The sequence below is a fragment of the Fundulus heteroclitus genome, chromosome 20 (genome assembly GCF_011125445.2).
Source record: "Fundulus heteroclitus isolate FHET01 chromosome 20, MU-UCD_Fhet_4.1, whole genome shotgun sequence".
In the NCBI taxonomy this organism is placed as follows: Eukaryota; Metazoa; Chordata; class Actinopteri; order Cyprinodontiformes; family Fundulidae; genus Fundulus; species Fundulus heteroclitus.
In genome coordinates, this window is record NC_046380.1 from 21,734,412 (window position 1) to 21,761,461 (window position 27,050).

The 27,050-nt window shown below is 36.3% G+C and overlaps 1 protein-coding gene and 1 long non-coding RNA gene across 2 annotated transcripts; both read right to left on the bottom strand.

Annotated features, from left to right (window-relative positions):
- Positions 1-884: 884 nt before the first annotated feature.
- On the bottom strand, positions 885-26,489 carry LOC105927104 (the record flags this gene model as incomplete). Its single annotated transcript, XM_036124755.1, is given in 7 exon segments — positions 885-995; positions 1,430-1,483; positions 4,454-4,507; positions 22,803-22,856; positions 23,651-23,704; positions 24,478-24,564; positions 26,459-26,489. Coding segments are annotated over 6 exon segments (343 nt in total), but the record flags the coding sequence as incomplete, so codon positions are not given.
- On the bottom strand, positions 17,592-20,359 carry LOC110368609. Its single transcript, XR_002428229.2, has 5 exons — positions 19,887-20,359; positions 19,697-19,715; positions 19,128-19,155; positions 18,958-19,013; positions 17,592-18,348 (listed from the first exon to the last, which is right to left on the bottom strand). It is a non-coding gene; the product is annotated as an uncharacterized LOC110368609 (long non-coding RNA).
- Positions 26,490-27,050: the final 561 nt, after the last annotated feature.

Here is a 27,050-nt window from a genome sequence, read left to right on the forward strand (position 1 = left end):
AAAATTTTGTGTTTTTATTTTATGCAAATAAACTGTAGCTGGCCACGCCCTCAACCCAACATTTACACTCGAATTTTATAATTGTGGAAATGTCTGCCAGCAGATGCACAATGATACAGCCATACATCTTTGCTGGTTGTGTAGGAGGCCCTGCTTCTTGGTCTGACTCAGGGTCAAAGATCAGCCCAATCAGAACAAAATTAACAAATTCACACATACCATAATATCACAGGACAGCTCCCCATTGGGGGTGACAAGCTTGCACTCTACTCTTTTGTTTCTTGTTTTGTAAAGGCAGCCAATACTCTGCGGTCTTTCAACAGCATGACCAGCTACCACAATAGACCCAAATGGAAATACAAAAATGTGAAAGTAATTTTTCATAGTAGGTCGCCTTTTAAATAAATCATACCCTGCTCATGTCCAGCTGTCCATAAGACTTCATTTCTCAAAACCTGAGTTTGATAAAAGAACAAAAATAGAATGTCTTACCTCATGTGCAATCCCTTTTCTGAACAAATAAAAAGTAGATTGAGTAAGAGAGCTTTACTTACAGTTGTACTTCAACTCACTTCAATTCACAACTCACTACTTTCTTTTTTTATTTTATGGGGTGAACCACAATATATTAACCAAAACAGTGTGTGTTCAGTGGCAGCTCTGTAACAGCAGCAATCTAAAAATACATATGTCTGCCATGTATGCACAGTTCTTTGATATTTTAAGATTACTTCTGCAAACTACTAACATCCTATCCCTAAACTCTGATTAAACATATTATACCTGCAAAATGTTACTGTAGCTGTGCAAGGTTATATTTTATATGTATTAATAAATTCAGGCTCTTTGTTAACTGGATGTTCTTTGATAAAGATATAAGTTACCATTTTTCACACCAGTCCTTCTTTTGGCTCTGAGACATACTGACATCACCAGAATGAAGACCACAATCAGTCCTCCACCCGCAGCTGCTGCCAACATCGACTTCCACATTTCTGTTTTAGGGATCACAAATCAGTTTTAAACTTTGGCTTTCTCACCACAATGGCTGTCTGTTTCTGCAACAGTCATTTTGATGCATCAGACTTCAAATCTCAAAAAAATCTGTTTTCTACGTTTTTTTGTTCTTTTTTTTTTTTTTTTACATTATTAGGACATTTCACATATAAAAATACAAAATGTATGTAAATTATTGATGCAATTTGAAAAGAAATAAACAATGGAAGATAGCGCTGTTCATGTTGTTTTGTAGAAGGATGCATACAGCAGAAGCATTCAGAAACCTTCAGTACAAAATCCTTCCTTTTGAGATTCGAAGTGTTTATGGTTTAAACTGAACTTTGAAAGAGTCTGAATGTCATTTTACAATAAATAACAAAAATAAAACAAATAGACAGTCTTGCTGCTAATGGTAAAATAAGAGTCTCACTTGTATTTTTGCCTTCTGTTTTGTTTGAAGACGTAACGGAAGTGACATTTGACACTAAAACAGAGATGATACGAAACAAATAAGGAAAGATACAGTAGATAATCTGATTTATGTTGACATTTTCAGAAAAGATGTCTCTTACTCTTTTTGCAACTTTGTTTAAAAACTGTTAACATTTGTATAAATATGAAAGTTTTATTTCCTGACATTAAATCAGTAGGATTACTAAATTTATTTTATATTTTGTTTGATCTCATAATTAGGTTTTATTTCCGTCTTCAAATCCAGAAGTTTCACACACAAAGACTTACATTGACTGCATTTCTAACAGATTTTCCCCACTCAGCGACACACCCGCTGAGAAGCAGACTATGGTAACTGGCAGCTCCATAGTCAGAAATGTGGCATTAGAGACACCAGGGACTATAGTCAAACGCCTTCCAGGGGCCAGAACGGGCGACATCAAACCCTACTTGACACTGCTGGCTAAGGATAAGCATAAATACAGTAAGATTGTTATTCAGGCTGGCGGTAATGACACCCAGTTTAGCCAATTGGAGGTCACTAAAGTTAATGTGGCTTCGGTGTTTGTTAAAACATTGTCGGACATTGATAATTGGCAAACTTTCTGGGGAAAACCTGCTTGGATCCGGAGAAACGGCATCCATCCCATTTTGGATGGTGCAGCTCTTCATTCTAGGAATCTGACCAGATTTATTAGCTCTTCAAAATGCTGATAACCCAGGGTCCAGACTGGGAAGCAGAGCTGTAGTTTAACACACCACTCTACAGCTTCTGTACTGTTACTCAGCCATTACCCCATTGAGACAGTGTCTTTCCCATGGCCAAAATTAAATAAATAAAAAAACTGATCTGGAAGGAGCAAATCACAAAAATCACATAAAAAAAAAATCAATGCGACTCTACTTCAACCAAAAAATAAAACAATTAAATGAGGTTTATAAAATGTAAGGCCTCTCCATCTAAAGACTCTATTAGTTGATTAATTGATTTCTGAAAATCAGATTGATTTATTTTGTTTCACAGAAACCTGGCTGCAAGAGTACTATGTTATAGTACTATGAGTTAACTCCCTCTAATTATTTAAATTTCCACATTCCCAGAACTACGGAACGAGGAAGAGGCATAGCAACCATCTTTCAGTCTGATTTATTAAATAGTCCCAGGCCAATTAATAACTATATTTCTTTTGAACATTTAACCCTTAGTTTCCCTCATCCAAACTGCAAAGCAGTAAAACCTCTTGTCTTTCTTGTTTTATATCGTCCACCAGGCCCTTACGCTCAGTTTTTAGATCAGTTCTCAGTCTTCTGATCTGATTTAGTGTTAATCACAAGGTCAGTGTAGTGGGAGATTTTAACATTCATGTTGACACTGAATGCGATAACCTTAATGTATCCTTTAATATTACCCTAGATTCAACTGATTTTGCTCAAAATATGCATAAACCGACAATCTTGCCTTCATACTTGTGCTGACATATGACATTGATTTTGCAGAATTAAGTCTTTCCTCACAACCCTGTCCCATCAGACATTTTTAATAACCTTTGAGTTCAGTTTAACTGAGTTCTCCACCCTCATAGGGAGGTTTAATTATAGTAGAACTTAAGGAATGTCCCCCTTTTTAATTCCTCAGTATCACAGAAATGCCCAGCAGATGGCAGCAATGTTGTTTCTATTGTAATGGAAGATTTTCTTGTCTGCTTCTCAATTTAAACCTTGTGCAAAACATGTTGTTACCTTTAACAGCATGGCATATATAGTCTACAGCCTGTAGACTATATACATTCAAATAATAAACAAATAATGCAAAATGGGAGAACATTAGGATAACTCAGCAGTGTGAAAAAAATAGACCCTGGTGTCCTCCAGTAGCCTAAGCCTATAGCAGCATAACTATAGAGGTAGCTCAGGGTAACATGAGCCACTCTAACTATAAGCTTTGTCAAAAAGGAAAGTTTTAGGATTAGTCTTAAAAGTAGACGGGGTGTCTGCTTCACGGACCAAAACTGGGAGTTGGTTCCACAGGAGAGGAGCCTGATAGCTAAAGGATCTGCCTCCCATTCTACTTTTAGAGACTCTAGGAACCACCAGCAGACCTGCAGTCTGAGAGCGAAGTGCTCTGTTAGGAATATACGGGGTAATCAGAGCTCTGATATATGATGGAGCTTGATTATTAAGGGCTTTATACGTTAGAAGAAGAATTTTAAATTCTATTCTTGATTTAACAGGAAGCCAATGAAGGGAAACTAAAATTGGATAAATATGATCTCTCTTGTTGATTTTCATCAGAACTCTTGCTGCAGCATTTTAAATATTACACATATACTCGCTCATTGTTAAGCAGCTACTTTTCTGCCATGCAAGAACTTTTGACTTCAGGATAATGTAGCATGTAAGAAAAAGTTTGGACACAACTGCCTTATGTTCACAGCAACGTGCTTTCCTCTGTAATGTTTAATTTTCTTATACTCTGTTCATGTACAGCACTTTGAATTGTCTTGTTACTGAAATGTGCTATACAAATAAATGCATGATGCCTTACATTATCAACAAACAAACTAGTATTGATCATTCAGAGTTAATGCCAACTTGGGTGCTGCTTTCATACATCACCATTATCTCTAAACCTGTCTGCTGTGATCTTTGGTCTCTATGATGCTGTTTGTTCACTGATGTTCCTCTAATACACCTCTAAACTTTCATGGAGCAGCTGGATTTACACAGAGTTTAAATTACACAAATATGGACTCTGACTACTAATTAGATTATTTCTAAAGGCAGTTGGTTGCACTGAGTTTTATTTAGGATTAGTTGCATATCTGGGGATAAATGTAACTGCACAGCAGACTAAATGGACTTTTATCAATGAATAATTTTAAAAACCATGTATTGTTTTTATTCAGAGTTCTGTACTACTTTTTGCTGATCAAACACTAAAATAAAAACAATATAGTCTGAATGTTATGACTAATTATTAAGCAGTAGTAGATTACCCTACCTGATTTGGTAACCACAGAAGTACTGGTCATTCCCTGTGTCAGCTTTGTCTTTCCTAAGTATAAAGATTTATAAGTCACAATATTTTGGGCCACTGCTGATTTTCTTGTCATATCTTGAGAGTTGTTGGCATTATTGATGCTTTTCAGGAAATAAAAGGAAGATAATAATAATAAAAGGATGTTAATGAAAATCTTAATTTGCAGTTGTTGTATATGTATATGTTACACATGAAATAGCTAAGAAAAAATTAAAACCATGTTTATTCTCATTTTTTCCAAACTGCAACAGTCTCAATTACACATCCAATAGCAGATTTTCAGATAATGTCCAAACAAAAGATTTTGGTAGGTTTTGGCGAGATGTTGTGGATTAAAATGTTTCTTTAGTAAAACGTAATAATTTCGGGGAAGCAGAAAATTGTGTTGACTTGATGAAAAACTGATCATCTGTTGATTGACTGTGCCCTGAAATCTAAAATGAAAGTACCGAATAATTTCTTCAGACTGAGAGGAAACCCCTGCAAAGCTGTGAATGTGCTGCCTTTAAAGTCCATAACACAAGCACAAAAGTAATTTGATGTCACGCAGTATATTCAGTTAAACTCTTGCCTTTAACAACACTTCAAACTGGTGTGTGTAATATAATCCAACAGTCAGAAAATACCATTATATTATTTTTAGTTGCAGTTGGCTTGTTAGCTTTTTACCATTGATACATTAAGTCATTATTTGAAAATAGGATTTTATATTTACTAAAGTTATTTTCCTTTGATTTGATCAAACACAAAAAAAAAACAATGTAGTCTGATTGTTATGACTAATTATCAAGTATGAGTAGATTTCCCTACCTGATTTGGTAGCTGTAGAAACACTGGTCATTCCCTGTGTCAGCGTTGTCGTTCCTAAACACAAAGACTTATCAGTCACAATGTTTTGGGCCACTGCTGATATTCTTGTCATATCTTGACAGTTGTTGGCATTATTGATGCTTTTCAGGAAATAAAAGGGAGTTTGTTAGTGAAAATCTTAATTTGTAGTTGTTTATTTATATGTTAAACATGAAATAGCTAAGAATAAATGAAAACCATGTTTATTCTCATTATTCATTTATTATTTTTTTTGTTAATACACACAACTAAAAGTAAGCTTTCACTGTAATGTGACAATGTTTTGATTACAAATCCAGGTATGTCAATAGAAACAACAATAATGGCTTCATCACCCATACAGTTAAGCCTAAAATTATTCATACCATTGGCAGAATTGGATTTAAAATCTTTATCATTCAACCAATTATTGGGTTTCTGATTAAAAATAAGACAACAAACTTTCATAAGATGCTAAAACAATGTAAAAGGACTATTAATTCAGAAAGAAATTGATCTTTTATTATAAAACAAAAAATGATTTCTTCTATTTCACACTGGATATGAATAATTTAGGGCTTAACTATATATTTGGAGGCCACTACACAATAAAGCCAAGAGGCAATACTAAAGAATACCACAAATACCAGATTTCTCAGTAGAACATGGGGAGAGAAGAACCACGGGTGGCAAAAGGTGAATGAGGAGTCTTAACTGGTGAATAAACAAAGTATAAATTTAAAACTATTTAAGGTTGTCGCGGCCTTAATAAAACCAAAATTTCAACATAGGCCGTTGGTGGTAACAGGTGGTTTGATTTGCGCGCACTTCCGACTTCATTGATTTGTAAAAATATGTGATTTATTTCTTGAAAAAATATGGACAAAATAATGAGTAAAAAATGTCTTGCAACTTGTTGAAAACGAAAAATAATCTCAATTTGCTGTTTGAAGCTCTAAAAGTGGTCAAAAAAATCATTTACCAAAACCTCCCGTCCACACCAGACATTTACCAAACAAAATGCTCTGCACCAAGCACCCGGTGTGTTCTTAATTACTCAAATTAATGGAAGGGTCTAACAATTAACAACGTAATCTAAACATTTTCAAATATAAAAATTAATTACAAATTTTGGTTCTAAATTAACTTAAATATATTCCAACTACCCAATGAAGAAAACTAAATTTGTAGAAATTACAATCCACAAAATTGATCATAAATGGCCACAACAAAGGGTATAAAAAAGATAAATTCAGTAAAAAATAAATAAATAAATAAATCAGCTCAGACAGACATTTCAACCAAAATTTTTGTATCAATGTTTCATTATATAGCTTTCCTAGCTGGATACTCTTAGCACTAATCGATTTCGCAACCGGTTTCAAATTTTACACAATTCTTGTGTAAAGTTTTGTAAAATAGTAATTTATCTTATTCCCCATTGATGTTAGAGTGAACTGTTTAAGGGGGAATTTGTTTTAAAATACACAGTTTATTCCTGCAAGCTGCTAAAAGCCAACATATCAGGATACTGAGAATCAAATCTTAGTCAAAATTGCAACACAATAACAGTTTTCTGAAATATATTTCATTACCCTGAATAGACATCATTGTGTCCAATGAACCTATGATCTTCGTAGATGTTGTTGGTGTTGTGCTGATATCAGTTAATTCCACAATACCTAGGATTAGAAAACAGATTTTCTGTCAGATTAAGGTGCAGCTATTTTCAGTAAAAATATTAAATAATGTAATTACATTTAAGTCATTTACAGTTCATTTAAAGATTGTTTGTATTACTATTAATTGTTATTTGTTTTATTGGGATTATTGCATCACAAATCCTTTACAGTTTCTCAGATACTATGGTACACTTGCACATGCCTTAGCTACTTTAAAATGCTGCTGGCTATCATGCATATTATCCCATATTCTCTAAATAGGTTGTTGTTTTTCCACTGTTTAACTTGAATATTTTGTGTTTTTACATGAGTATGCCATATTATGAGTAATTGTGCAGTATTTACTCTGGTACTTATTCACACCTAGCTTACTCGAGCAGAGGTTTGACATGAACACATTGCTTTTCAGTGATTAGCCGAGGGGCGAGGAGAAACAAGAAGGTTTTTCTCAGAGGAAGCACAGAAAAGACTGAAGAGCAACGACATTAATATTAAGGACCACCATAAACAAAGTGGCTCAAACCAAAATATAATTTTACTATTTACAAACCATGAAACACGCCTGAAGACAAAAAGAAAAGAGAAAAGATAACTTTGCATTAAAGTAAAGTAACTACTCCTGTCAGCATTATCTGCCACAAAAATAAGTGAAATCCTGACCCAGGACCTGCTAGCCCAGCTGGTTGAAGCCTTGCATGAGCTACCATGGCTTGGCTGTAGATAAGTTCACTGACATGTGTGACAACACTCAGCTATTAGTTTGTCAGGTTTCAACACAGGCCTGAAAGTATTCTGTGAAGATATGCTGGGTGTCACTCCCCTTCACACGAATACAAGATCAGAAGACATCTAAGGAGATGTTATCAGAAAGAGGAACAGAGCCAAAACAAAGTTTCAACAACCACAGATGGAGCTCCTGCTGTGATAGGAAGAGAAAAATGAGCTGTTGCAAGACTGATCAACGCCCAGTCCTCACATAGCGTACTGTTGGGTCATTGATGAGTTTAATCTCTGTGCATCCCTGTGAGATGAGGATGCAGAGGTGTAGAAGATAATGAAAATTATTCATTTCATCAGAGCATCCTCATCCTATACCAACATCGTATGTAAAGGGAATTCCTCAAAGATGCTGATGCCACTGCTGATGATGTTTTGCTGCACAATATTGTGAGATGGTTCAGCAAAGACAGTGAGAAAGCTGCATATTTTTTTGGCAGAGCTAATAAGTCAGAAGGCCACAAAATGTTCTCACCTTTTAGAAAATGAGAAGCACATGAGCAATGTGACCTTTTTAACTGATATCACTTCAGATATGAATGAACTGAGTTTTGAAACTACAAGGTCAGGACAATTAAATCTGTGAGCTGATGTCAGCCATCCACCCATTCAAAGGAAACTTGAGATGTTAAAAGAAGACCTTCATCTAATTCCCAGTAGTGAAACAACATGTTTTATGAGAGGGGTGGGTGAAATCGTGTAGGGCTGGTAGAAAAGGGGCTAAACACGACAATAACCACTGACAAGTGAGGTGAACAAAACCATTTCTTCATTCTTGCATCTATTAGCTGGTAAAATATGCCAGTTAGGCAGCTGTAAACATTTCAGCCTCAAATGTGTTAAAAGCAGAACAATATGCACAAGTAGCAGGATTTAAGTAGGACTGACAAGGGCCTAATTGTAATGCCAAGATGACTGGAAGAATTTCCAAAGGTGCAACTGTTGTTGGGTGTTCCAGGCTTGATGTGACCCATTTATTTAGAGTTGACTTTGAATGTTCACTGAAACATCTTTAGATCAACTTTGTAGTCCAGTTTTTCTTGACCTGCCACTATTATGTAACTACAACATATTTTCCGCTGTGTGTTAATATTGCTTATGTTCATGGCAGCACTTTGAATTGTCTTATGGCTGAAATGTGCTTTACAAAAAAACATGCCTTGCCTTAAAATTGGAGAAAGTAACAATGGTGAATCAATGACAGATTCAAGGTTCAAATATCCTAGGGAACAAGGAAGGATCAAACATATGAGTTACTGTAGCTCAAATGGCTTAAGATGTTAACTGTGGTTTGTGGGAGAAAGGAAGTGAAGTTTTTTGAAAGCTTTCAAAGAATGAATGTGTTATATGCTCCCTTTAGTTTGCTTTGACCATGAAGATAACTGTTATGATTTCTGGGAATGATGACATGGTTGGCCTATGATTTCTGAAAATGTTTCACAGACACAACAATTGTTTAAAATCCTCCATATATATCCCTGTTTGAATGTCATTCTTTGAGAGATAATGAATGTTCAGATGGTGTCTGTTTGATTTCTTCATGCAATTAAAGATCTCTCCAATGAGCTGGATAAAATCTGGGGTTCTACCTGAGTAGTCTTTGACAATACACTTATATTAAAGTGATGTTTGTGTACTCCTGCTTCCTCTTAATCCAAAGGTTATGTTAAAAAATATATCAGAACACTACATCACAGTTTAGTGCATATCGGGCTGCATAGCCAAAGACTAGTGAGGAGGGGCCCATGTGAGCACACTGTCAAAAATCAAAATCATTCAGGAATGGTTCTAAGAGCAAAAAAACTAGTTTGTACAGTGTAAACCACATCAAATAGTCTGTAAATACAACTACAAATTAAAAAAAACACATCAACATTAACTAAGTACATGTACAAATTAAAAAACACAACATATTCAAACCACACAGTGAAAAACAGAATGATATTAACCTATCGGAAGAGGAAGGTACCAGTGGAAAACACTGAAACATCGATGATTGAATGACAGCATCGCTTGGCTTTAGATTTATATGACACCCCTACATAAAGGTGCAACATAGGAGCAATGCGATGCAAAAGCATGGTAACAGGCGCATTTCCAGTAACTCAAAAGGTGTGATTTTGGTAATTAAAATGAAATAAGAGCAACATGATGCTAAGCCACAGTAGCAGGAGAGAAATAGCTGAACCTGTGTGTCTTGTCACAATGCAACAACCAATCGGTTGCCACAGGGGGCCTGCGACAGGGACTAAACGGTTTTCATTCGATATGGAAGACAAGCTGATAGTGGCGGTCAGCCTGAGTTGTATGATTCAAACAATTATTACTACCGAGACAACTCCAGAAAGGACCAAGCCTGGAGAAAAGTGAATGGGAGACTGGAGTGGCAGATAAGTGAAAGCATCACTAGACAGCAACATTGAACTATAGTATTTTTGGCTTGTTGCCCGCTGTGCAATTGCCGTTGCCTGCCATATGAACTATACCGGCAATATGTCAGCAAAAGTAGCGACATTGTGGCCGGATTTGTGTTCGGTGTGAATGCACCTTTACATTCATGTTTTCAAAAACTAAACACAGGCAGAGTAACTTCTGGTTGAAAACTCGTCCTATCAGCAACGTCTGATGTTTTCCTTTGGTACCAACCTCCTCTGAATGGTTAATGTGTTTTTTAAGATGTTGTTGTGGGTTTGAAAATGTTTTATATGTTGTGTTTTCATTATGTTATTGTGTATATCACTATTTTGTTGTGTTATTTTTATCTTTATTTGTTTCATGTTGTGTTTTTCAAGATATTGTGTTTCGGAAAAAAAAAATTCTCAGTATGTTGTGTTTTTTTAGTGTTTTAGAGATTTGTTGATGTTGTTTGCACTTCAGGGCCACCGTAAATTTGAGATGGGGACTTGGGCTCCATCCAAATACCCTTAATCATAGCTTCTAGCTTCTGAAATGGCTTATATTTGTATAGTGTTTTATCAAATCTGACGATCCCAAAACACTTAACACTACAGTCAGTCATTCACCCAGCGATACGCACATTCACACCCTGATGGCGGTGAGCTATGTTAGTAGCCACAGCTGCCCTGGGAAAGACTGACAGAGACGACGCTGCCATACAATGCTTCCACCGGACCCTCTGACCACTGCCAGCAGGCCATTCGGGTAAAGTGTCTTACCCAAGGACACAAACGACTGAGATTGTCGAAGCCTAACTTCTGCACCACTGGAGTAATAATCTGTTTACATCTTGCCTTCACACACACACACACAAAAAAAATAATAAAATAAAATAAAATAAAAAGAGAGAGAGAGAGAGAGAGAGAGAGAGAGAGAGAGAGAGAGAGAGAGAGAGAGAGAGAGAGAGAGAGAGAGAGAGAGAGAGAGAGAGAGATTCTGTTATGTCTTACTTACCAGTGAAGCTGTATGGATCACTACGAGGTGACAAATGTTTCCCGTCACTTTCCAAACTGTAATCACAGCTGATCTGCTTCTGTTGAACTAAACGTAGATGCTTCAATAATTCATCATCAGGAATATCAATCCAGCAGAACCACTGATTGGTTCTGGAGCTCTTCTCCTTCCGAATGGTTGCTGTTTTGACTGGATGACTTGATTCTCCAAAGTACAGATTACATGTTGTATCGTCTTTCACAGATCCAGGCAGTAAACAGGTGACGACTGCATACTGCCCCTTCAAATAGTTTACATTCATTTGTGGTTTTAGACCTATGAAATGAAGTGTGGAACAAACAAAAGCAAAAAAATGTTACATGTTATGGTAGTGAAAAAGACTTGTGAAGCAGAGTTCAAAACGTTTGATTTTTAATGTTAAATTTTAAAACATTTTTATTAATTAAAATTAACTTAAGCTTTTCCAAGCATGAAATAGTCACTTACTTATAGTAATGTAGGATATATCACTGTGAGGAGATGGAGAATCTACAGATCCATATTTTACGATGTAATAACATCTCACTTCAACCACTGAGGATGAACTTTGCGTTGTCATTCTCAGCAGCTCAGTTCCTGTAAATGTTTTCACACAGGAAAAAGATCTTTGAGTTCCTCTATTCACATAGAAATTACATTTATGCTCAGAAACACGAGCTGGAGCCTGACAGCTGAATGTGATGGAGTCTGTTTCGGTGATTTTTGATGAATTCACTGTCAGTTTAGCCTGACGAAGAGCTGAAATAGAGAAAGAGATCAAATACATTGTTGCATTAAAATTATAAAAAATTACATTAAAATTGCTGACAAGAAGTTATTTTTAATCTGTAAATAAAAGGAAATGCATTTTTACTAAATCTTGTTCAAGACATCGTGTCACTTTAATAGCAGATGGTAATAAAAACACAGTGATAATCAAAGCTGGACACAGGAAGCAGCAAAAACTGACCTTTTACTTGAGCCTCATAGAAAGAACCTGTTGGAAAAATATCAGCCAGTTTAATACAATCCTTTTCTGTCTACATCAAGAAAAAAAATATCTATAGACCTCTGATTAAGTGATGCATTTTCAAGTCAAAATTAAAAACAGTAATTTGAGTAAATATTTTTACTTTCAAACTGCAGCAGTGAGAACAAGCCTGGTGGTTCTCTGTGTTTTTTTCAATAAGAATTCACATCAATGATATAAAGCATGTAGATAAATAAACCTACCCAAAAGGATGAGAAAAAATAAGCGTCCCATCTTGGTGAAGACAGACATAAACTGCTCACAACCTTTCAGAGAATATGATTATCTGACTGCAAGACAGTTGATGTCTTGTTCTGTTGAGTATTTACAGGAAAACCACAAAGTATCAAAACGAAACTCATAGTTACAGCCCACAACTTGTTCATGTTAGAAATATCCTCAAGTATATGTTTTATTAAGATTAAATGTACAGGGGGCTAGGTTTTCCTCTACACATTGTTTGTTTCTAATATGCACGGTTTGCTTCGTCTTCTTCTTCAAAGTTAGCATGTGAATCTTTGCACCTGTGGGTGTAACAGAGAAACAATAATCATCCATGTTAACATTGTGGTTGTGCATGTTTTGTTACAATTAGCCTCCACTTTAACCCACACAGAGGTGCAGGCGGAGAAAATGGGTCATTTGATTCTGCTGCATGCAACTGCTTGTATCTTTTTAAGGCTGTGTTGATTATCTCATCCACAAGTTTAAAAAAGGTTGAGCACAAAACTATTTGCAGACAAAGATTTAAGTCTGAAGTAATCTTTGGAGCTCATCACCTAAGATAAATCATCAAAATACCAGAGTGTTAAGGGTAGAGTTCTCGGAACTCGATATTCAAGCCAGACGACAGAATTACATTTAGAAAGTTTATTGAAAAGATGAGTAGTGGTTGACGAGGCAGGCAGAACCAGACTTGAACAGATGCTGCAGGTTGAACCAGACACAAACAGGAACTGACCAGAAGCTGTGGGGTGATGCAGACTTGACCTGAAGTAGCAAATAGTTCCCAGCGATGCAGAGCACAGCATAAAGAATCCAGAAGTGACCTCCACCAGGCGGAGCACACAAGCAGAAGTGAAATAGACTAGAGCGGGCAGGGCGAGAGCAGGTCCAATGAAAAGTCAGGCCGGGCGAAAAGAAGACAATGGAAAACAAACACTTGCACACAACTGGTTAAGATGAGACATTCTGGCAGAAAGAGGATGAAAGAGGCAGGTATATGTAGGCAGGGGAACAGGTGAGGAGAGTTGACTCTAATTAGTGCAGCAGGTGGAGCTGATCAGATGCAGAGCGGTGGCTGGTGGGTGACTGGTGGCTGATGGCTGAGGGGAGTGGAACCTAATCAGTTCAGAAAAGTCCAAACAAAAATAAACAAAAATCTCAATTATGACACAGAAGAAATATGTAAGAACCTCAATAGTAATTATAAGAAGGGTTGGTTGCTGTAATGACAAAGCTTTTCCTATTATTACTGAGTGTGGCACAGATTTCACAGATGGCATGCTCTTTTTTTTACCTCATCATATTTGAGAGGTGGCTGTCTCTTCAGAAACAAAGTTCTTGATCAAATCCACCAGTGGTATGAATAATTTTGGGACTTAATGTAACATTAACCACTTGCTTTCAGAAGTCAACTACTGGGTAAATAGAGTTCACCTGTGTGTGATATGATCTCATTTTAAATTCAGAGTGTTTTTTTCTTTTCTTTTTTTGTAAAAATCACTAATAGACAATCAGCATCATGAAGACCAAAGAACACAGCAGAAACGTCAGGGATAAAGTTTTGAACATCTGAGAGAGCATTTCTCTGTTATCTGAAAATGGAAAAAGTACTGCTTACCCACAAAGCCATGGCTATCCATCTATACTGACAGGCAGAGATGCACCGACTCAGTTTTTTCCGATCCAATCCGATACCTGGGCTAAGTGTATCGGCCGATATGATACCGATCTGATACTACTGTTGAATGAATAAACCATATACGTAACTTGCCATGTGAGTGAAGTTATCAGGCTTGAAATAAACATTGTTTAAAAAAGTTCTGCATGTTCTTTAGCATGGTGCTTTTGGAGGTGCTTATTAAAGTTTGTGGTGTTGAATTTACCAACCTTTTGACCCCCTCACAACTTATGCGTTGCTGACGCTGCATGTTGCAGTCAGACTTGTTGCCGTATCAAGTTTGAAATGTTTCCAAATAGCAGACTTGGCTCTGTCTGGCTCTTGCTCCATGTTGCTCTGTGTTTGCTCATTGCTAGCTGCTGTGTGTGCTCTGCATAACCGCCACTCAAACATAGAATAGACATGACTAGATCGTTTTAACTGTATTGCTGTGTATGATATTCATTAAAAATAAATAAATGACTGGATCAGCATCACTCATCTGATATTCGATCCAGCTAATTAGTCAATATCGGAGCAGATGTCCGGTCAGGGCACTGGTGTATTTCTACTGACCGGACAGATAGGAGTGGCAGCACTCAGAGAAGCAGCAAAGAGACTCATGATAACTCTGGAGGAGCTGCAAAAATCTACTGCTCGGGTGGGGCAATGTTGCCCTACTGTCACACACACGATGAGGGTCAGTGGTTAAGAAGGTTATCTGACTTGATTGAGCTGACAGATGCAATTGGGTGCGGCGTATTGCATCTCCTTCTGTGTTCTGTTGTTAAGATGTGTGATGTGGATTGTGATTTGGTGTTCCAGACTCTCTCTGTAGTTTTGGAGGTGAGGGTGTCAGAATTGAAGGCCGGCCTCCACGTTGTTGAAAGAACAGCAGATAGTTGCCTCTTAATACATTTCAGACTTATATCTAGCCTTCCATTCTTATCTAAAATTATTCAAGAAATAGTCGCTAATCAAGTATGTGAACACTTACAGTGTAATTACTAGTTTGAATATTTTCAGTCAGGCTTCAGAGCTCATCATAGTACTGAAACAGCTTTGGTGAAAGGTCACAAATGATATTCTCATGGCCTCAGATAATGGACTTGTGTCTATACTTGTTCTGTTAGATCTCAGTTCTGCATTTGATACAGTTGGTCCCAATACTCTCCTATAAGGACTTGAACATACTGTAGGGATTAAGGGGAAAGCATTAGGCTGGTATAAATCTTATTTGTCTGACAGATTCCAGTTTGTTGATGTTACTAATAAATCTTATTCAAACTCTAGGGTCAGTTGTGGAGTACCACAGGGTTCAGTCCTTGGGCCAATTCTCTTTACAATATATATATGCTTCCAATTGGTCAAATTATCAGACAGCATGGGATTAATTTTTAACCAGGACATGTAATTTAAATCCAATATGAAACAGATTGCTTGGGTTTCCTTTTTTCATCTCCGGAATATTGGCAACACTAGAAATATTCTGTCCAGGGGTGATGCTGAAAAACTAATCCATGCATTTATTACTTCAAGGCTGGACTTTTTCCATCCATTTTTCCATCATGCTTTGTCCCTCATGGGGTCGCAGGGGTTGCTGGTGCCTATCTCCAGCATTCAACGGGCGAGAGGCGGGGTACACCCTGGACAGGTTGCCAGTCTGTCGCAGGACAACACAGAGACAGACAGGACAAACAACCATCCACGCACACTCACACCTAAGGGAATTTAGAGAGGCCAATTACCTAACAGTCATGTTTTGGACTGTGGGAGGAAGCTGGAATACCCGAAGAGAACCCACGCATGCACAGGAAGAACATGCAAACTCCATGCAGAAAGACCCAGGACCTTCTTGCTGCAAGGCTACAGCGCTACCCACTGTTCCACGGTGCAGCCCGGCTGGACTATTGTAATTTGTAATCCTAATTGTAATTATTATCAGGAAGCTCACATAATGCAGTTCACAGCCTGCAGCGGACCTAAACCACAGCTGCAAATGTTTTGATGAAAATTAAAATGAGAGATCGTATTTCTTCAATTTTAGCTTCCCTTAATTGGTTCCTTTCAAATCCAGATTATAATTTAAAATTCTCCTTCTCACACATAAAGCCCTTAAAAAAAGCTCCATCATATATCAGAGATCTTATTACCCCATATGTTCCTAACAGAGCACTTTGATCTCAGACTGCAGGTTTACTGGTGGTTTCTAGAGTCTTCCATCCAACTCCCAGTTTTAGTCCATGAAACAGACACCCTTCCTACTTTTGAGACCAGGCTTAAAATTTTCCTTTAGACAAAGCTTATAGTTAGAGTGTCTTAGGTTAGCCTTTTAAATCCAGAAAAAAAGGCTAACCTAAGCCACTCTAAGCCTATAGTAGTAGCCTATGCTGCTAAAGGCTTCGGCTGCTGGAGGACGAAATTATCTATTTCTCTTACTCTGCTGTGTTATCCTACTGTTCTCCCATTTTGCATAATTTGTTGTTATTTTAATTTAAACTTCATGTTCCCTCTGTCTTTTTTCATTTCATAGTGGGTACATGTGGTCTGGCATTCTGTTAGCTTTCACATCATAAATCATCTGCCATTTCCCTCTCTAACATAGAAAGTTTTCCTGGATCAACGTGTGCTTATGTGTTGTTTTGTGTCTCTGCTCTGTCTTCTCTAACAACCAGTCAATTAAGGCAGATGGCCGTTCACACTGAGCCTACATCTGCTTGAGTTTTTTTTCTTCCTTTTAAAGCGGAGTTTTCCTCTCCACTGTCGCTTCATGCATACTCAGTGTGAGGGATTGCTGCAAAGCCATGGACAAAGCAGACGGCTGTCCACTGTGGCTCTACACTCTTTCATGAGGAGTGAATGCTGCTTGTCAAGACTTGATGCAATCTACTGGGTTTCTTTAGATAGCAAACGTTTTGACCAATCTGTATGATTTGGTTAAATTTGGCTTTGTGAATTACCTTGAGATGACATGTGCTATCTCTTGGAGCTATATAAATAAAATGTTATTGAATTAAATTGAATTGAGTCGGTGAGTCGGGCACTCTTCATGTCTAGGCTTCATAAAACAGTGGCAGAAAGAAAGCCACTGTTCAAAGCAAGTCATGAGTATTTTCTGTGTGCATGGATTGTGTCAATGCAGGGAACACAGTAAACATGCAGAAAAAGCCTTCTCTGGTCAGATGAGACCAATTTGACTTTCCCTTAGCAAAACGTAGTTTATTCAAGTGTACTACAAGTCTACTTATTTCATACTTTAAATGAGGCAGTAAGTTAACTTTTTTTAAACTATACTTCATACACTTAACAGTATGGTTATGTATACTTGACATACTGAAAAGTAAAAACAGAAGTCTAAGACTAAGTAGGCCTACATTAATACTAATACTAAGCTGTTTATACAAAATATTGACAAAGTCAAGATGAATACAAATACACAACAAACTTTTAAGACTTTTATTTCTTAAACATTTTGAAAACCATGAGTCATCTTTATTATTTCCTAGAGAACATCCCAAAAAAATGCATTGATGTTTGTGGTAATACAACATGATATGCAAAAATTAAAGTGATTATAAATGCTTTTGCAAAGCACTGTAGTTAGATTTTCCATGATCTTAACCTGCCACTAAGCAGAACAGGTTTTACCTGAAAGTAATCCACAATTTGGTGGACAGTTATATGGACAGTCCTGTGAAACGACCTCATTTCATCAAATGAATTCTCTAAGAATATAAAATAAAAACAGTCAAAGTTTTGGTGAGATAATAGGATTATAAATAAATAAATCCAAAAAGCATTGTTTGCCCCCAAGGAGAGAAAGTGTATGAGTAAAGATTCATTATGTTGTAGTCGATTTGTTCATATTTATGGTTATGTTAGACTAATAAAGTGTTTAGGAAACTAATTAGAACCAGCAGTGAGCTAAAATATTTGTAATATATTTTATTTGGAAGAAATGAACATAAAAAAATAGCAAGAAGACTAACTGACATTTTTTTTTCAAATAGCCTCATTCTGGCTAAAGACTAATAAGATGTTTGTAAAGAGCTAAAGACATTCATAATCAACATGTTCATTTTTATTTGATATATTTATTATGTGATGCATTCTAGCAAACAAGTAAATGAAAGCAGAGAGAAAAACAGTTCAGAAAAAAGATGTTAAAAAATACATTTGTTTTTGGAGCGCTCCATGCTGTATATCTCACAGCTGATGTATCATCACTCTGGAAAAATGAAACAAAATAAATTTTCAGTAGTGGATAATTTATCATCATCATTCTAGTTGGAAAATGGTTATTTTAGTTAATGTTTAGTTTGAACAATGGAACTGGAAAAGGGTAGAGTGCCTTCTCCAGGTTGAGGAAGATGTCCTGTCCAAAGTGCAGGAGTTTAAGTATCTCGGGATTTGTTCATGAATGAGGGAAAAACAGAGCGACAGACCGACAGGCGGATTGGTGCAGCGTCTCCAGTGAAGCAGGCACTGAATCGGTCTGTTGTGGTGAAGAGAGAGCTGAGTCAAAAGGCAACGCTCTCAATTTACCCAACAATCTATGTTCCTACCCTCATCTATGGTCATGAGCTTTGGGTCGTGACCGAAAGAACGAGATCAGAAAGAGTCTTTGAAATTTGCTTTTTTTACTATTTAATTTATCAGGTCAAGTGTGAACACTTCAGTCCTACTGTCACTTTCTAAGCTGCTCAGTTGGAAAACTGTAAAAAGGCATATTAATTCCTTTGTGGACATAAAGCTGATCTGTCTTTTTGAACCAAAACTTGAGTAAAGTCAAATCCACCTCCAATTAGGATAAATAAAAAGGCCTAGAAGAACTCACCAAGTATGAGTTTTGCAATTATAGGTAGCAGTGGTGTAGGTTTCATCACAGTCAGCCTACAGATGATTTAGCATTATGACAGATAAAAGAGAGCAGAGAACAGTTTTAAACCAAGACAGAACAATCACTAAATTTTAATGATCTAAAAACAGAGATAATCAGTAACTCACCAAAGACATCTCAGCACCTGCAAGGAAACTAAAACACAATTTAATGTTTAAAAACGTAAATTGAAAAAAAAATTGCCTAAAATTTGCCTATAAATTAAGTAATCTTTATTAACTTTAATCTGCAAAATCTGAATTGATACATTTTATTCCACTGCATTTTCAACTGTTCACTGCTGCTCACACTGGGAAAAGCTTTGAAAGGTTTTCACTCTCAAACGAGTTGTCGCTGTGAAGATTTGATTATAACTTCCAACTGTCCATCCAAATCAAACCAACAGCTCAGATGTATATTTATTATTTAACAAAGCAGAAAAAGTTTTGACAGCTTTTTAAGTAACCTGCTTCATGACACTTATAGCATCTCTTGCGGCGATAATAAAGTACATTGGATAGCAGTAGAAGATATTTTAGCAAAACAGTCTTCTTTAAGTTAACACATTTTATTTAAAGGTCTTTTTGACCTTAGTGATAGGATGAAAATAATCTTTAATAGAGTAAAGCAGGCAAACAGCAGACCGAAAATCTTCACTATCTTCACATTTTGAATTAAAAAAACTGTAATTTCTTACCACCTAGAATGCCTTTTCCCTTTAAAAAAAAAAAAAAAAAAAGAGCAGAAGTAACATTAAACAAGCTTACTTGCATTAGAAAGTTGTCATGAGTTGATTAGTCCTTAAATATTTTCAACCACAATGGTGAAATTATAGCATGTAGATAAACAAACTGGTGAAGAAATAAATGTAATCATTGCATTCTCACCAGTTCTGCAGAGACTGAAGAGAAATGTTGCCCCACAAAAGATGCCACCCAGAGTCAGACCTACTTCAATGCTCCATAAAAGAATCTCAGCATTAGGATGAGGAGCTGTTGTCCAGGGTCTACCTGCAGCTACAAAGGAATGTGTTTCATTTTTTTTTTAATGTGGACAGGTAGGCAACGAGCGGTAGGAATAACAATGGTGTACCGAAGAAAATGATGGAACCCAGTTAGCTATGAGGTCCTCAATCTCCTTTTTCTTTTATTTTCTCCAAAAATAATCCAAAATGCAAGTGCAAGTGCAAAAATTGCAACATAAAGTGCATGCAGGCATAGCAGCAATAGTTTCCTAGCAGCAGAACAACTCAAATGGTTTAAAGGGTTCAAACCTAACTAGGTAAAACCATTAAAACCACTAGGGATGTACAATGACATTAGCTCTATTAAAACCAATGTAAAACTCCTCAATAAAAACCCACCAATAAACCATGTAAAAATAACCAACTAAATAGAAAAATCCTAAATCCAAATACCATAACTATAAATATCTAAAACCATAAACTACTCCCATATCCCTTTCTTTACTCTTGGTCCAGCCCAGAAGTTTCAAATAGGTGTCTGGTCAGACACCTGGATACGAGAAGACTGTAAGTAAAAACAACACATAGCACAGCACTAAAAGCTTTTAAAACATAACACATACACTACACACCAACACTTAAAAGATATTACTAAATTCACATATTCCACAAATTATTGCACTTTTATAATTGTTGTTTCTGCAGGCCAGAGGCCTGGGGATGTACTGCTAATGGACCTAATTGAGAATCCTAAAATATCCAACAAATATCTTTTTCAATTAATTGTGCGCAATTCTTTAATTTTGATTGTGCCAATTACTTAAAAGTGCAGTGCACTATAAAAAGTGCCATGTGGAGGCACTTCTACAGAGTGGAGGTTGCTGCCCCGAGTGCTCTGATGACCACAGGCACTACAGTTGTCTTCACCTTCCAGACTCTATCTTTCTATCTCCAGTTACTCTTGTTCTATTTTGCTGATGTTTCCATCACTCATGGCCACATCGATCACAACGGCTGTCCTCTGCTGCTTATCAATGATCCCAATGTCCGGTTGGACGACATGTTATCGATTAAAATGTTTCTTTAGTAATACATGATAATTTCGGGGAAGCAGAAAATTGTGTTGACTTGTTAATGAAAAACTGATCATCTGTTGATTCACGAGGACTGTGCCTTGAAATCTGACACCAATGTACTGAATAATTTCTTCAGAGTTAGAGGAAACCACTGCAAAGCGATGAATGTGCTGGCTTTAAAGTCCATAACACAAGCACAAAAATAATTTGATGCCACACAGTATATTCAGCTAAACTCTTGCCTTTTAAAAAATTTCAAAACTGGTACGTGTAATATCATGCAACAGTCAAAAGTTACTATTATTTATATTATTTTAAGTTGTAGCGGGCTTGTAGCTTAGCTTTTTCTCATTGATAGATTAAGTCAATATTTTTAAAATAGTATTTTATATTTACTAAAGTTATTTTCCTTTGATGTAATCAAACACTAAAATAAAAACAATATAGTCTGAATGTTATGACCAATTATTGTTATTATTGTTATGACTAAAAATTGAGATCTTCAGGAGGGAGGAGAGAACCAGGTCAGTGTAGCTGAATGCACTTGATGGTCATTTTGTTTGTTTTAAGTTTAGTTATGATCTCTTGAGCCATGTTAACTTCTGAGTTATTTTTGGATTTTTCTGAATGTTTTTTCACTATTTATGTTGTAAATAAACCACCTCCTGCACTGGATATCATCTGCCTACTGCCTTCTTCAGCCACTTTGGCCAGGCTATCTCACACTGGATATGAATAATTTAGGGTTTAACTATATTTTTGGAGGCCACTACACAATAAAGCAAAGAGGCAATACTAATGAATACAACAAATACCAGATTTTTCAGTAGAACATGCAGTGCCTGTTGTTAAATCCTCTGATTTCAGAGTGGTGGGAAGAGAAGAACCACGGGTGGCAAAAGGTGAATGAGGAGTCTTAACTGGTGAATAAACAAAGTATAAATTTAAAACTATTCAAGGGTATAAAAATATCAGCTCAGACATACATTTTAACCAAAATATTCTTGTATTAATGTTTCATTATATAGCTTTCCCAGCTGGATACTCTTAGCATAAATAAAATGTTGCTACCGGTTTCATGTTAATTATCTTTGCAAAGGGTACAACACAGTCTTGTGTAAAGATAAAGTGACTTCTGTGTAAATACGTAGCAGAGTCTTTGTTTCACTCATTCCAACATATTCTTGAGTAAAATTGTGTAATAAAGCAATTTCTCTTATTCCCCATGTCCCCATGATGTTAGAGTGAACTGTTTAAAGGGGAATTTGTTTTAAAATGCACAATTTATTCCTGTAACCTTCTGAAAGCCAACATATCAGGATGCTGAGATTTAAATCTTAGTCGAAATTGCAACACAATAACAGTTTTCTGAAATATATTTCATTACCCTGAAAGGACATCATTGTATCCAATGAACCTGTGGTCTTCTTAGATGTTCTTGGTGTGGCTAACACACCTCTAACCTTTCATGGAGCAGCTGGATTTACACAGAGTTTAAATTACACAAATATGGACTCTGACTACTAATTAGATTATTTCTAAAGGCAGTTGGTTGCACTGAGTTTTATTTAGGATTATTTGCATCTGGGGATAAATAGAACTGCACAGCAGACTAATTGGACTTTTATCAATGAATAATTTTAAAAACCATGTATTGTTTTTCTTCAGAGTGCTGTACTACTTTTTGTTGATCAAACACTAAAATAAAAACAATATAGTCTGAATGTTATGACTAATTATTAAGCAAAAGTAGATTTCCCTACCTGATTTGGTAACCACAGAAACACTGGTCATTCCCTGTGTCATCTTTGTCGTTCCTAAACACAAAGATTTATAAGTCACATTATTTCGGGCCACTGCTAATTTTCTTGTTATATCTTGAGAGTTGTTGGCCTTATTGATGCTTTTCAAGGAAATAAAAGGAAAATAATAATAATAAAAGGATGTTAGTGAAAATCTTAATTTGCAGTTGTTAATGTATATGTTATGAAATAGCTAAGAAAAAATTAAAACCATGTTTATTCTCATTTTGTCCAAACTGCAACATTCTCAATTACACATCCAATTTCAGATTTTCAGATAATGTCCAAACAAAAGTTTTTGGTAGGTTTTGGCGAGATGTTATGGATTAAAATGTATCTTTAGTAAAACATAACAATTTCGGGGAAGCAGAAAATTGTGTTGACTTGATGAAAAACTGATCATCTGTTGATTGACTGTACGCTGAAATCTAAAATGAAAGTACCGAATAATTTCTTCAGAGTGAGAGGAAACCCCTGCAAAGCTGTGAATGTGCTGCCTTTAAAGTCCATAACACAAGCACAAAAGTAATTTGATGCCACGCAGCATATTCAGTTAAACTCTTGCCTTTACCAACATTTCAAACTGGTGTGTGTAATATAATCCAACAGTCAGAAAATACCATTATATTATTTTTAGTTGCAGTTGGCTTGTAGCTTAGCTTTTTACCATTGATACATTAAGTCATTATTTGAAAATAGGATTTTATATTTACTAAAGTTATTTTCCTTTGATTTGATCAAACACTAAAATAAAAACAATATAGTCTGAATGTTATGACTAATTATCAAGTATGAGTAGATTTCCCTACCTGATTTGGTAGCTGTAGAAACACTGGTCATTCCCTGTGTCAGCGTTGTCGTTCCTAAACACAAAGACTTATCAGTCACAATGTTTTGGGCCACTGCTGATATTCTTGTCATATCTTGACAATTGTTGGCATTATTGATGCTTTTCAGGAAATAAAAGGGAGTTTGTTAGTGAAAATCTTAATTTGCAGTTGTTTATTTATATGTTAAACATGAAATAGCTAAGAATAAATGAAAACCATGTTTTTTCTCATTATTAATTTGTTTTTGTTTTTTTTTGTTAATACACACAACTAAAAGTAAGCTTTCACTGTAGGGTCACAATGTTTTGATTACAAATCCAGGTACGTCAATAGAAACAACAATAATGGCTTCATCACCCATACAGTTAAGCCCAAAATTATTCATACCCTTGGCGGAATTGGATTTAAAATCTTTATAATTCAACCAATTATTTGGTTTCTGATTAAAAATGAGACAACAAACTCTCAAAAGATGCTAAAACAAGCACTAATCGATTTTGCAACCGGTTTCATGTTAATTATCAAAGGGTACAACACAGACTTGTGTAAAGATTGGCTAACTTCGGTTTAAATACATAGCAGAGAGTCTTTGTATCAATAATCCCAACAAATTCTTGTGTAAAATTTATTAATATAGTAATTTATCTTATTCCCCATTGATGTTAAAGTGAACTGTTTAAAGGGGAATTTGTTTTAAAATAAATTATTCCTGCAACCTGCTGAAAGCCAACATATCAGGATACTGAGATTCAAATCTTAGTCGAAATTGCAACACAATAACAGTTTTCTGAAAAATATTTCATTACCCTGAATGGACATCATTGTGTCCAATGAACCTGTGATCTTCGTAGATGTTGTTGGTGTTGTGCTGATATCAGTTAATTCCACAATACCTAGGATTAGAAAACAGACTTTCTGTCAGATTCAGGTGCAGCTATTTTCACAAAAAATATTAAATAATGTAATAACACTTAAGAGTCATTCACAGTTCATTCAAAGATTATTGGTATTACTATTATTTGTTATTTGTTTTCTTGGAATTATTGGATCATGAATCATATACAGTTTCTCAAATGCTATGGTACACTTGCATATCCCTTAGCTACTTGGTTGTTATTTTTTCCACTGTTTAACTTGAATATTTTGTGTTTTTACATGAGTATGCCATATTATGAGTAATTGTGGAGTATTTACTCTGGTACTTATTCAAACCTAGCTTACTCGAGCACAGGTTTGACATGAACACACTGCTTTTGAGTGATCGGCGAGGAGAAACAAGAAGGTTTTTCTCAGAGGGAGCACAGAAAAAACTGAAGAGCGACGATATTTATATTATGGACCACCATGAACAAAGCGGGTCAAAACAAAATATAATTTTACTATTTACAAACCATGAACCATGCATGACGAAAAAAAGAAAAGAGAAAGTATAGCTTTGCATTAAAGTAAAGCAACTACTCCTGTCAGCATTATCTGCCACAAAAATAAGTGAAATCCTGACCCAGGACCTGCTAGCCCAGCTGGTTGAAGCCTTGCATGAGCTACCATGGCTCGGCTGTGGATGAGTTCACTGACATGTGTGACAACACTCAGCTATTAGTTTGTCAGGTTTCAACACATTCCTGAAAGTATTTTTGAAGATCTGCTGGGTGTAACTCCCCTTCAGACGAATGCAAGATCAGAAGACATCTAAGGAGATGTTATCAGAAAGAGGAACAGCGCCAAAACAAAGTTTCAACAACCACAGATGGAGCTCCTGCTGTGATAGGAAGAGAAAAATGAGCTGTTGCAAGACTGATCGACGCCCAGTCCTCACAAAGCGTACTGTTGGGTCATTGATGAGTTTAATCTCTGTGCATCCCTGTGAGATGAGCATGCAGAGGTGTAGAAGATAATGAAAATGATTAATTTCATCAGAGCATCCTCATCCTATACCAACATCGTATGTAAAGGGAATTCCTCAAACATGCTGATGCCACTGCTGATGATGTTTTGCTGCACAATATTGTGAGATGGCTCAGCAAAGGAAATGAGGAAGCTGCATATTTTTTTGGCAGAGCTAAAAAGTCAGAAGGCCACAAAATGTTCTCACCTTTTAGAAAATGTGAAGCATGTAGGCTACGTGGCCTTTTTAACTGATATCACTTCAGATATGAATGAACTGAGTTTGAAACTACAAGGCGAGGACAATTCAATCTGTGAGCTGATGTCAGCCATCCACCCATTCAAAGGAAACTTGAGATGTTAAAAGAAGACCTTCATTAAATTCCCAATAGTGAAAAAAATAAAGTTTTTTGTTCACTCCACTGACAAGTGAACAAAACTGACTATTTCTTCACCATTGCATCTATTAGCTGGTGAGATACGTTTGGCAGCGAGTACACAATTCAGTCTCAAATGTGTTAATAGCAGAACAATATGCACGAGTAGCAGGATTTAAGTAGGACTGACAAGGGCCTAATTGTAATGCCAAGATGACTGGAAGAATCTCCAAAGGTGCAACTGTTGTTGGATGTTCCAGGTTTGACGTGACCCATTTCTTTAGAGTTGCCTTTGAATGTTCGTTGAAACACTACATCAGAACACTACATCACAGTTTAGTGCATATCGGGCTGCATAGTGTTAAAGAATGGGTTTACCGGCCTGCTGCTACATATCTATTGAAAACCCATCTTACCCCGGTTCCAGATTTGGCAATAAATGAGGAAAGCATTGATCAGAGGTAAAGCATTGTAATATGCATATTTAATTCATAGAAATTAAATATGGAGACAGAGTTTACATTACCAATCAAGATGATTTCACCGCGCAACGGAGAAGTCTGTCAGAAGTAAGTTTTACCAAGACATTCCTTTTTACTACAGTGTCTGCCCACTTCTGCTGAACTAGGGAGGGAGGGGTGATCTTGTTCGAACAAAGAAACTCTTCTGGCCTACTCCCCCTCCTGGGGGCCATAAAACTCCATGTTTATCTTACACTGGAGCAGGTAGAGACAGACACCAGTCTGCTTTCCTAAGATATTTTTTTTAAAATAGCCAAAGGAGGGGCCCATGTAAGCACGCTGTCAAAAATCAAAATCATTCAGGAATAGTTCTGAGAGCAAATAAATAAATAGTTTGTACAGTGTAAACGACATCAACAAGTCTGTAAATACAACTACAAATAAAAAAAACACATCAACATTAACTGAGTACATGTACAAATTAAAAAACACAACATATTCAAACCACACATTGAAAAAAAGAATGATACTAACCTATCGGAAGAGGAAGGTACCAGTGGAAAACACTGAAACATCGATGATTGAATGACAGCATCGCTTGGCTTTTGAACCAGAAGTTACAGATAAAGATGCGTTGACAACGAACGCGAATGTGTA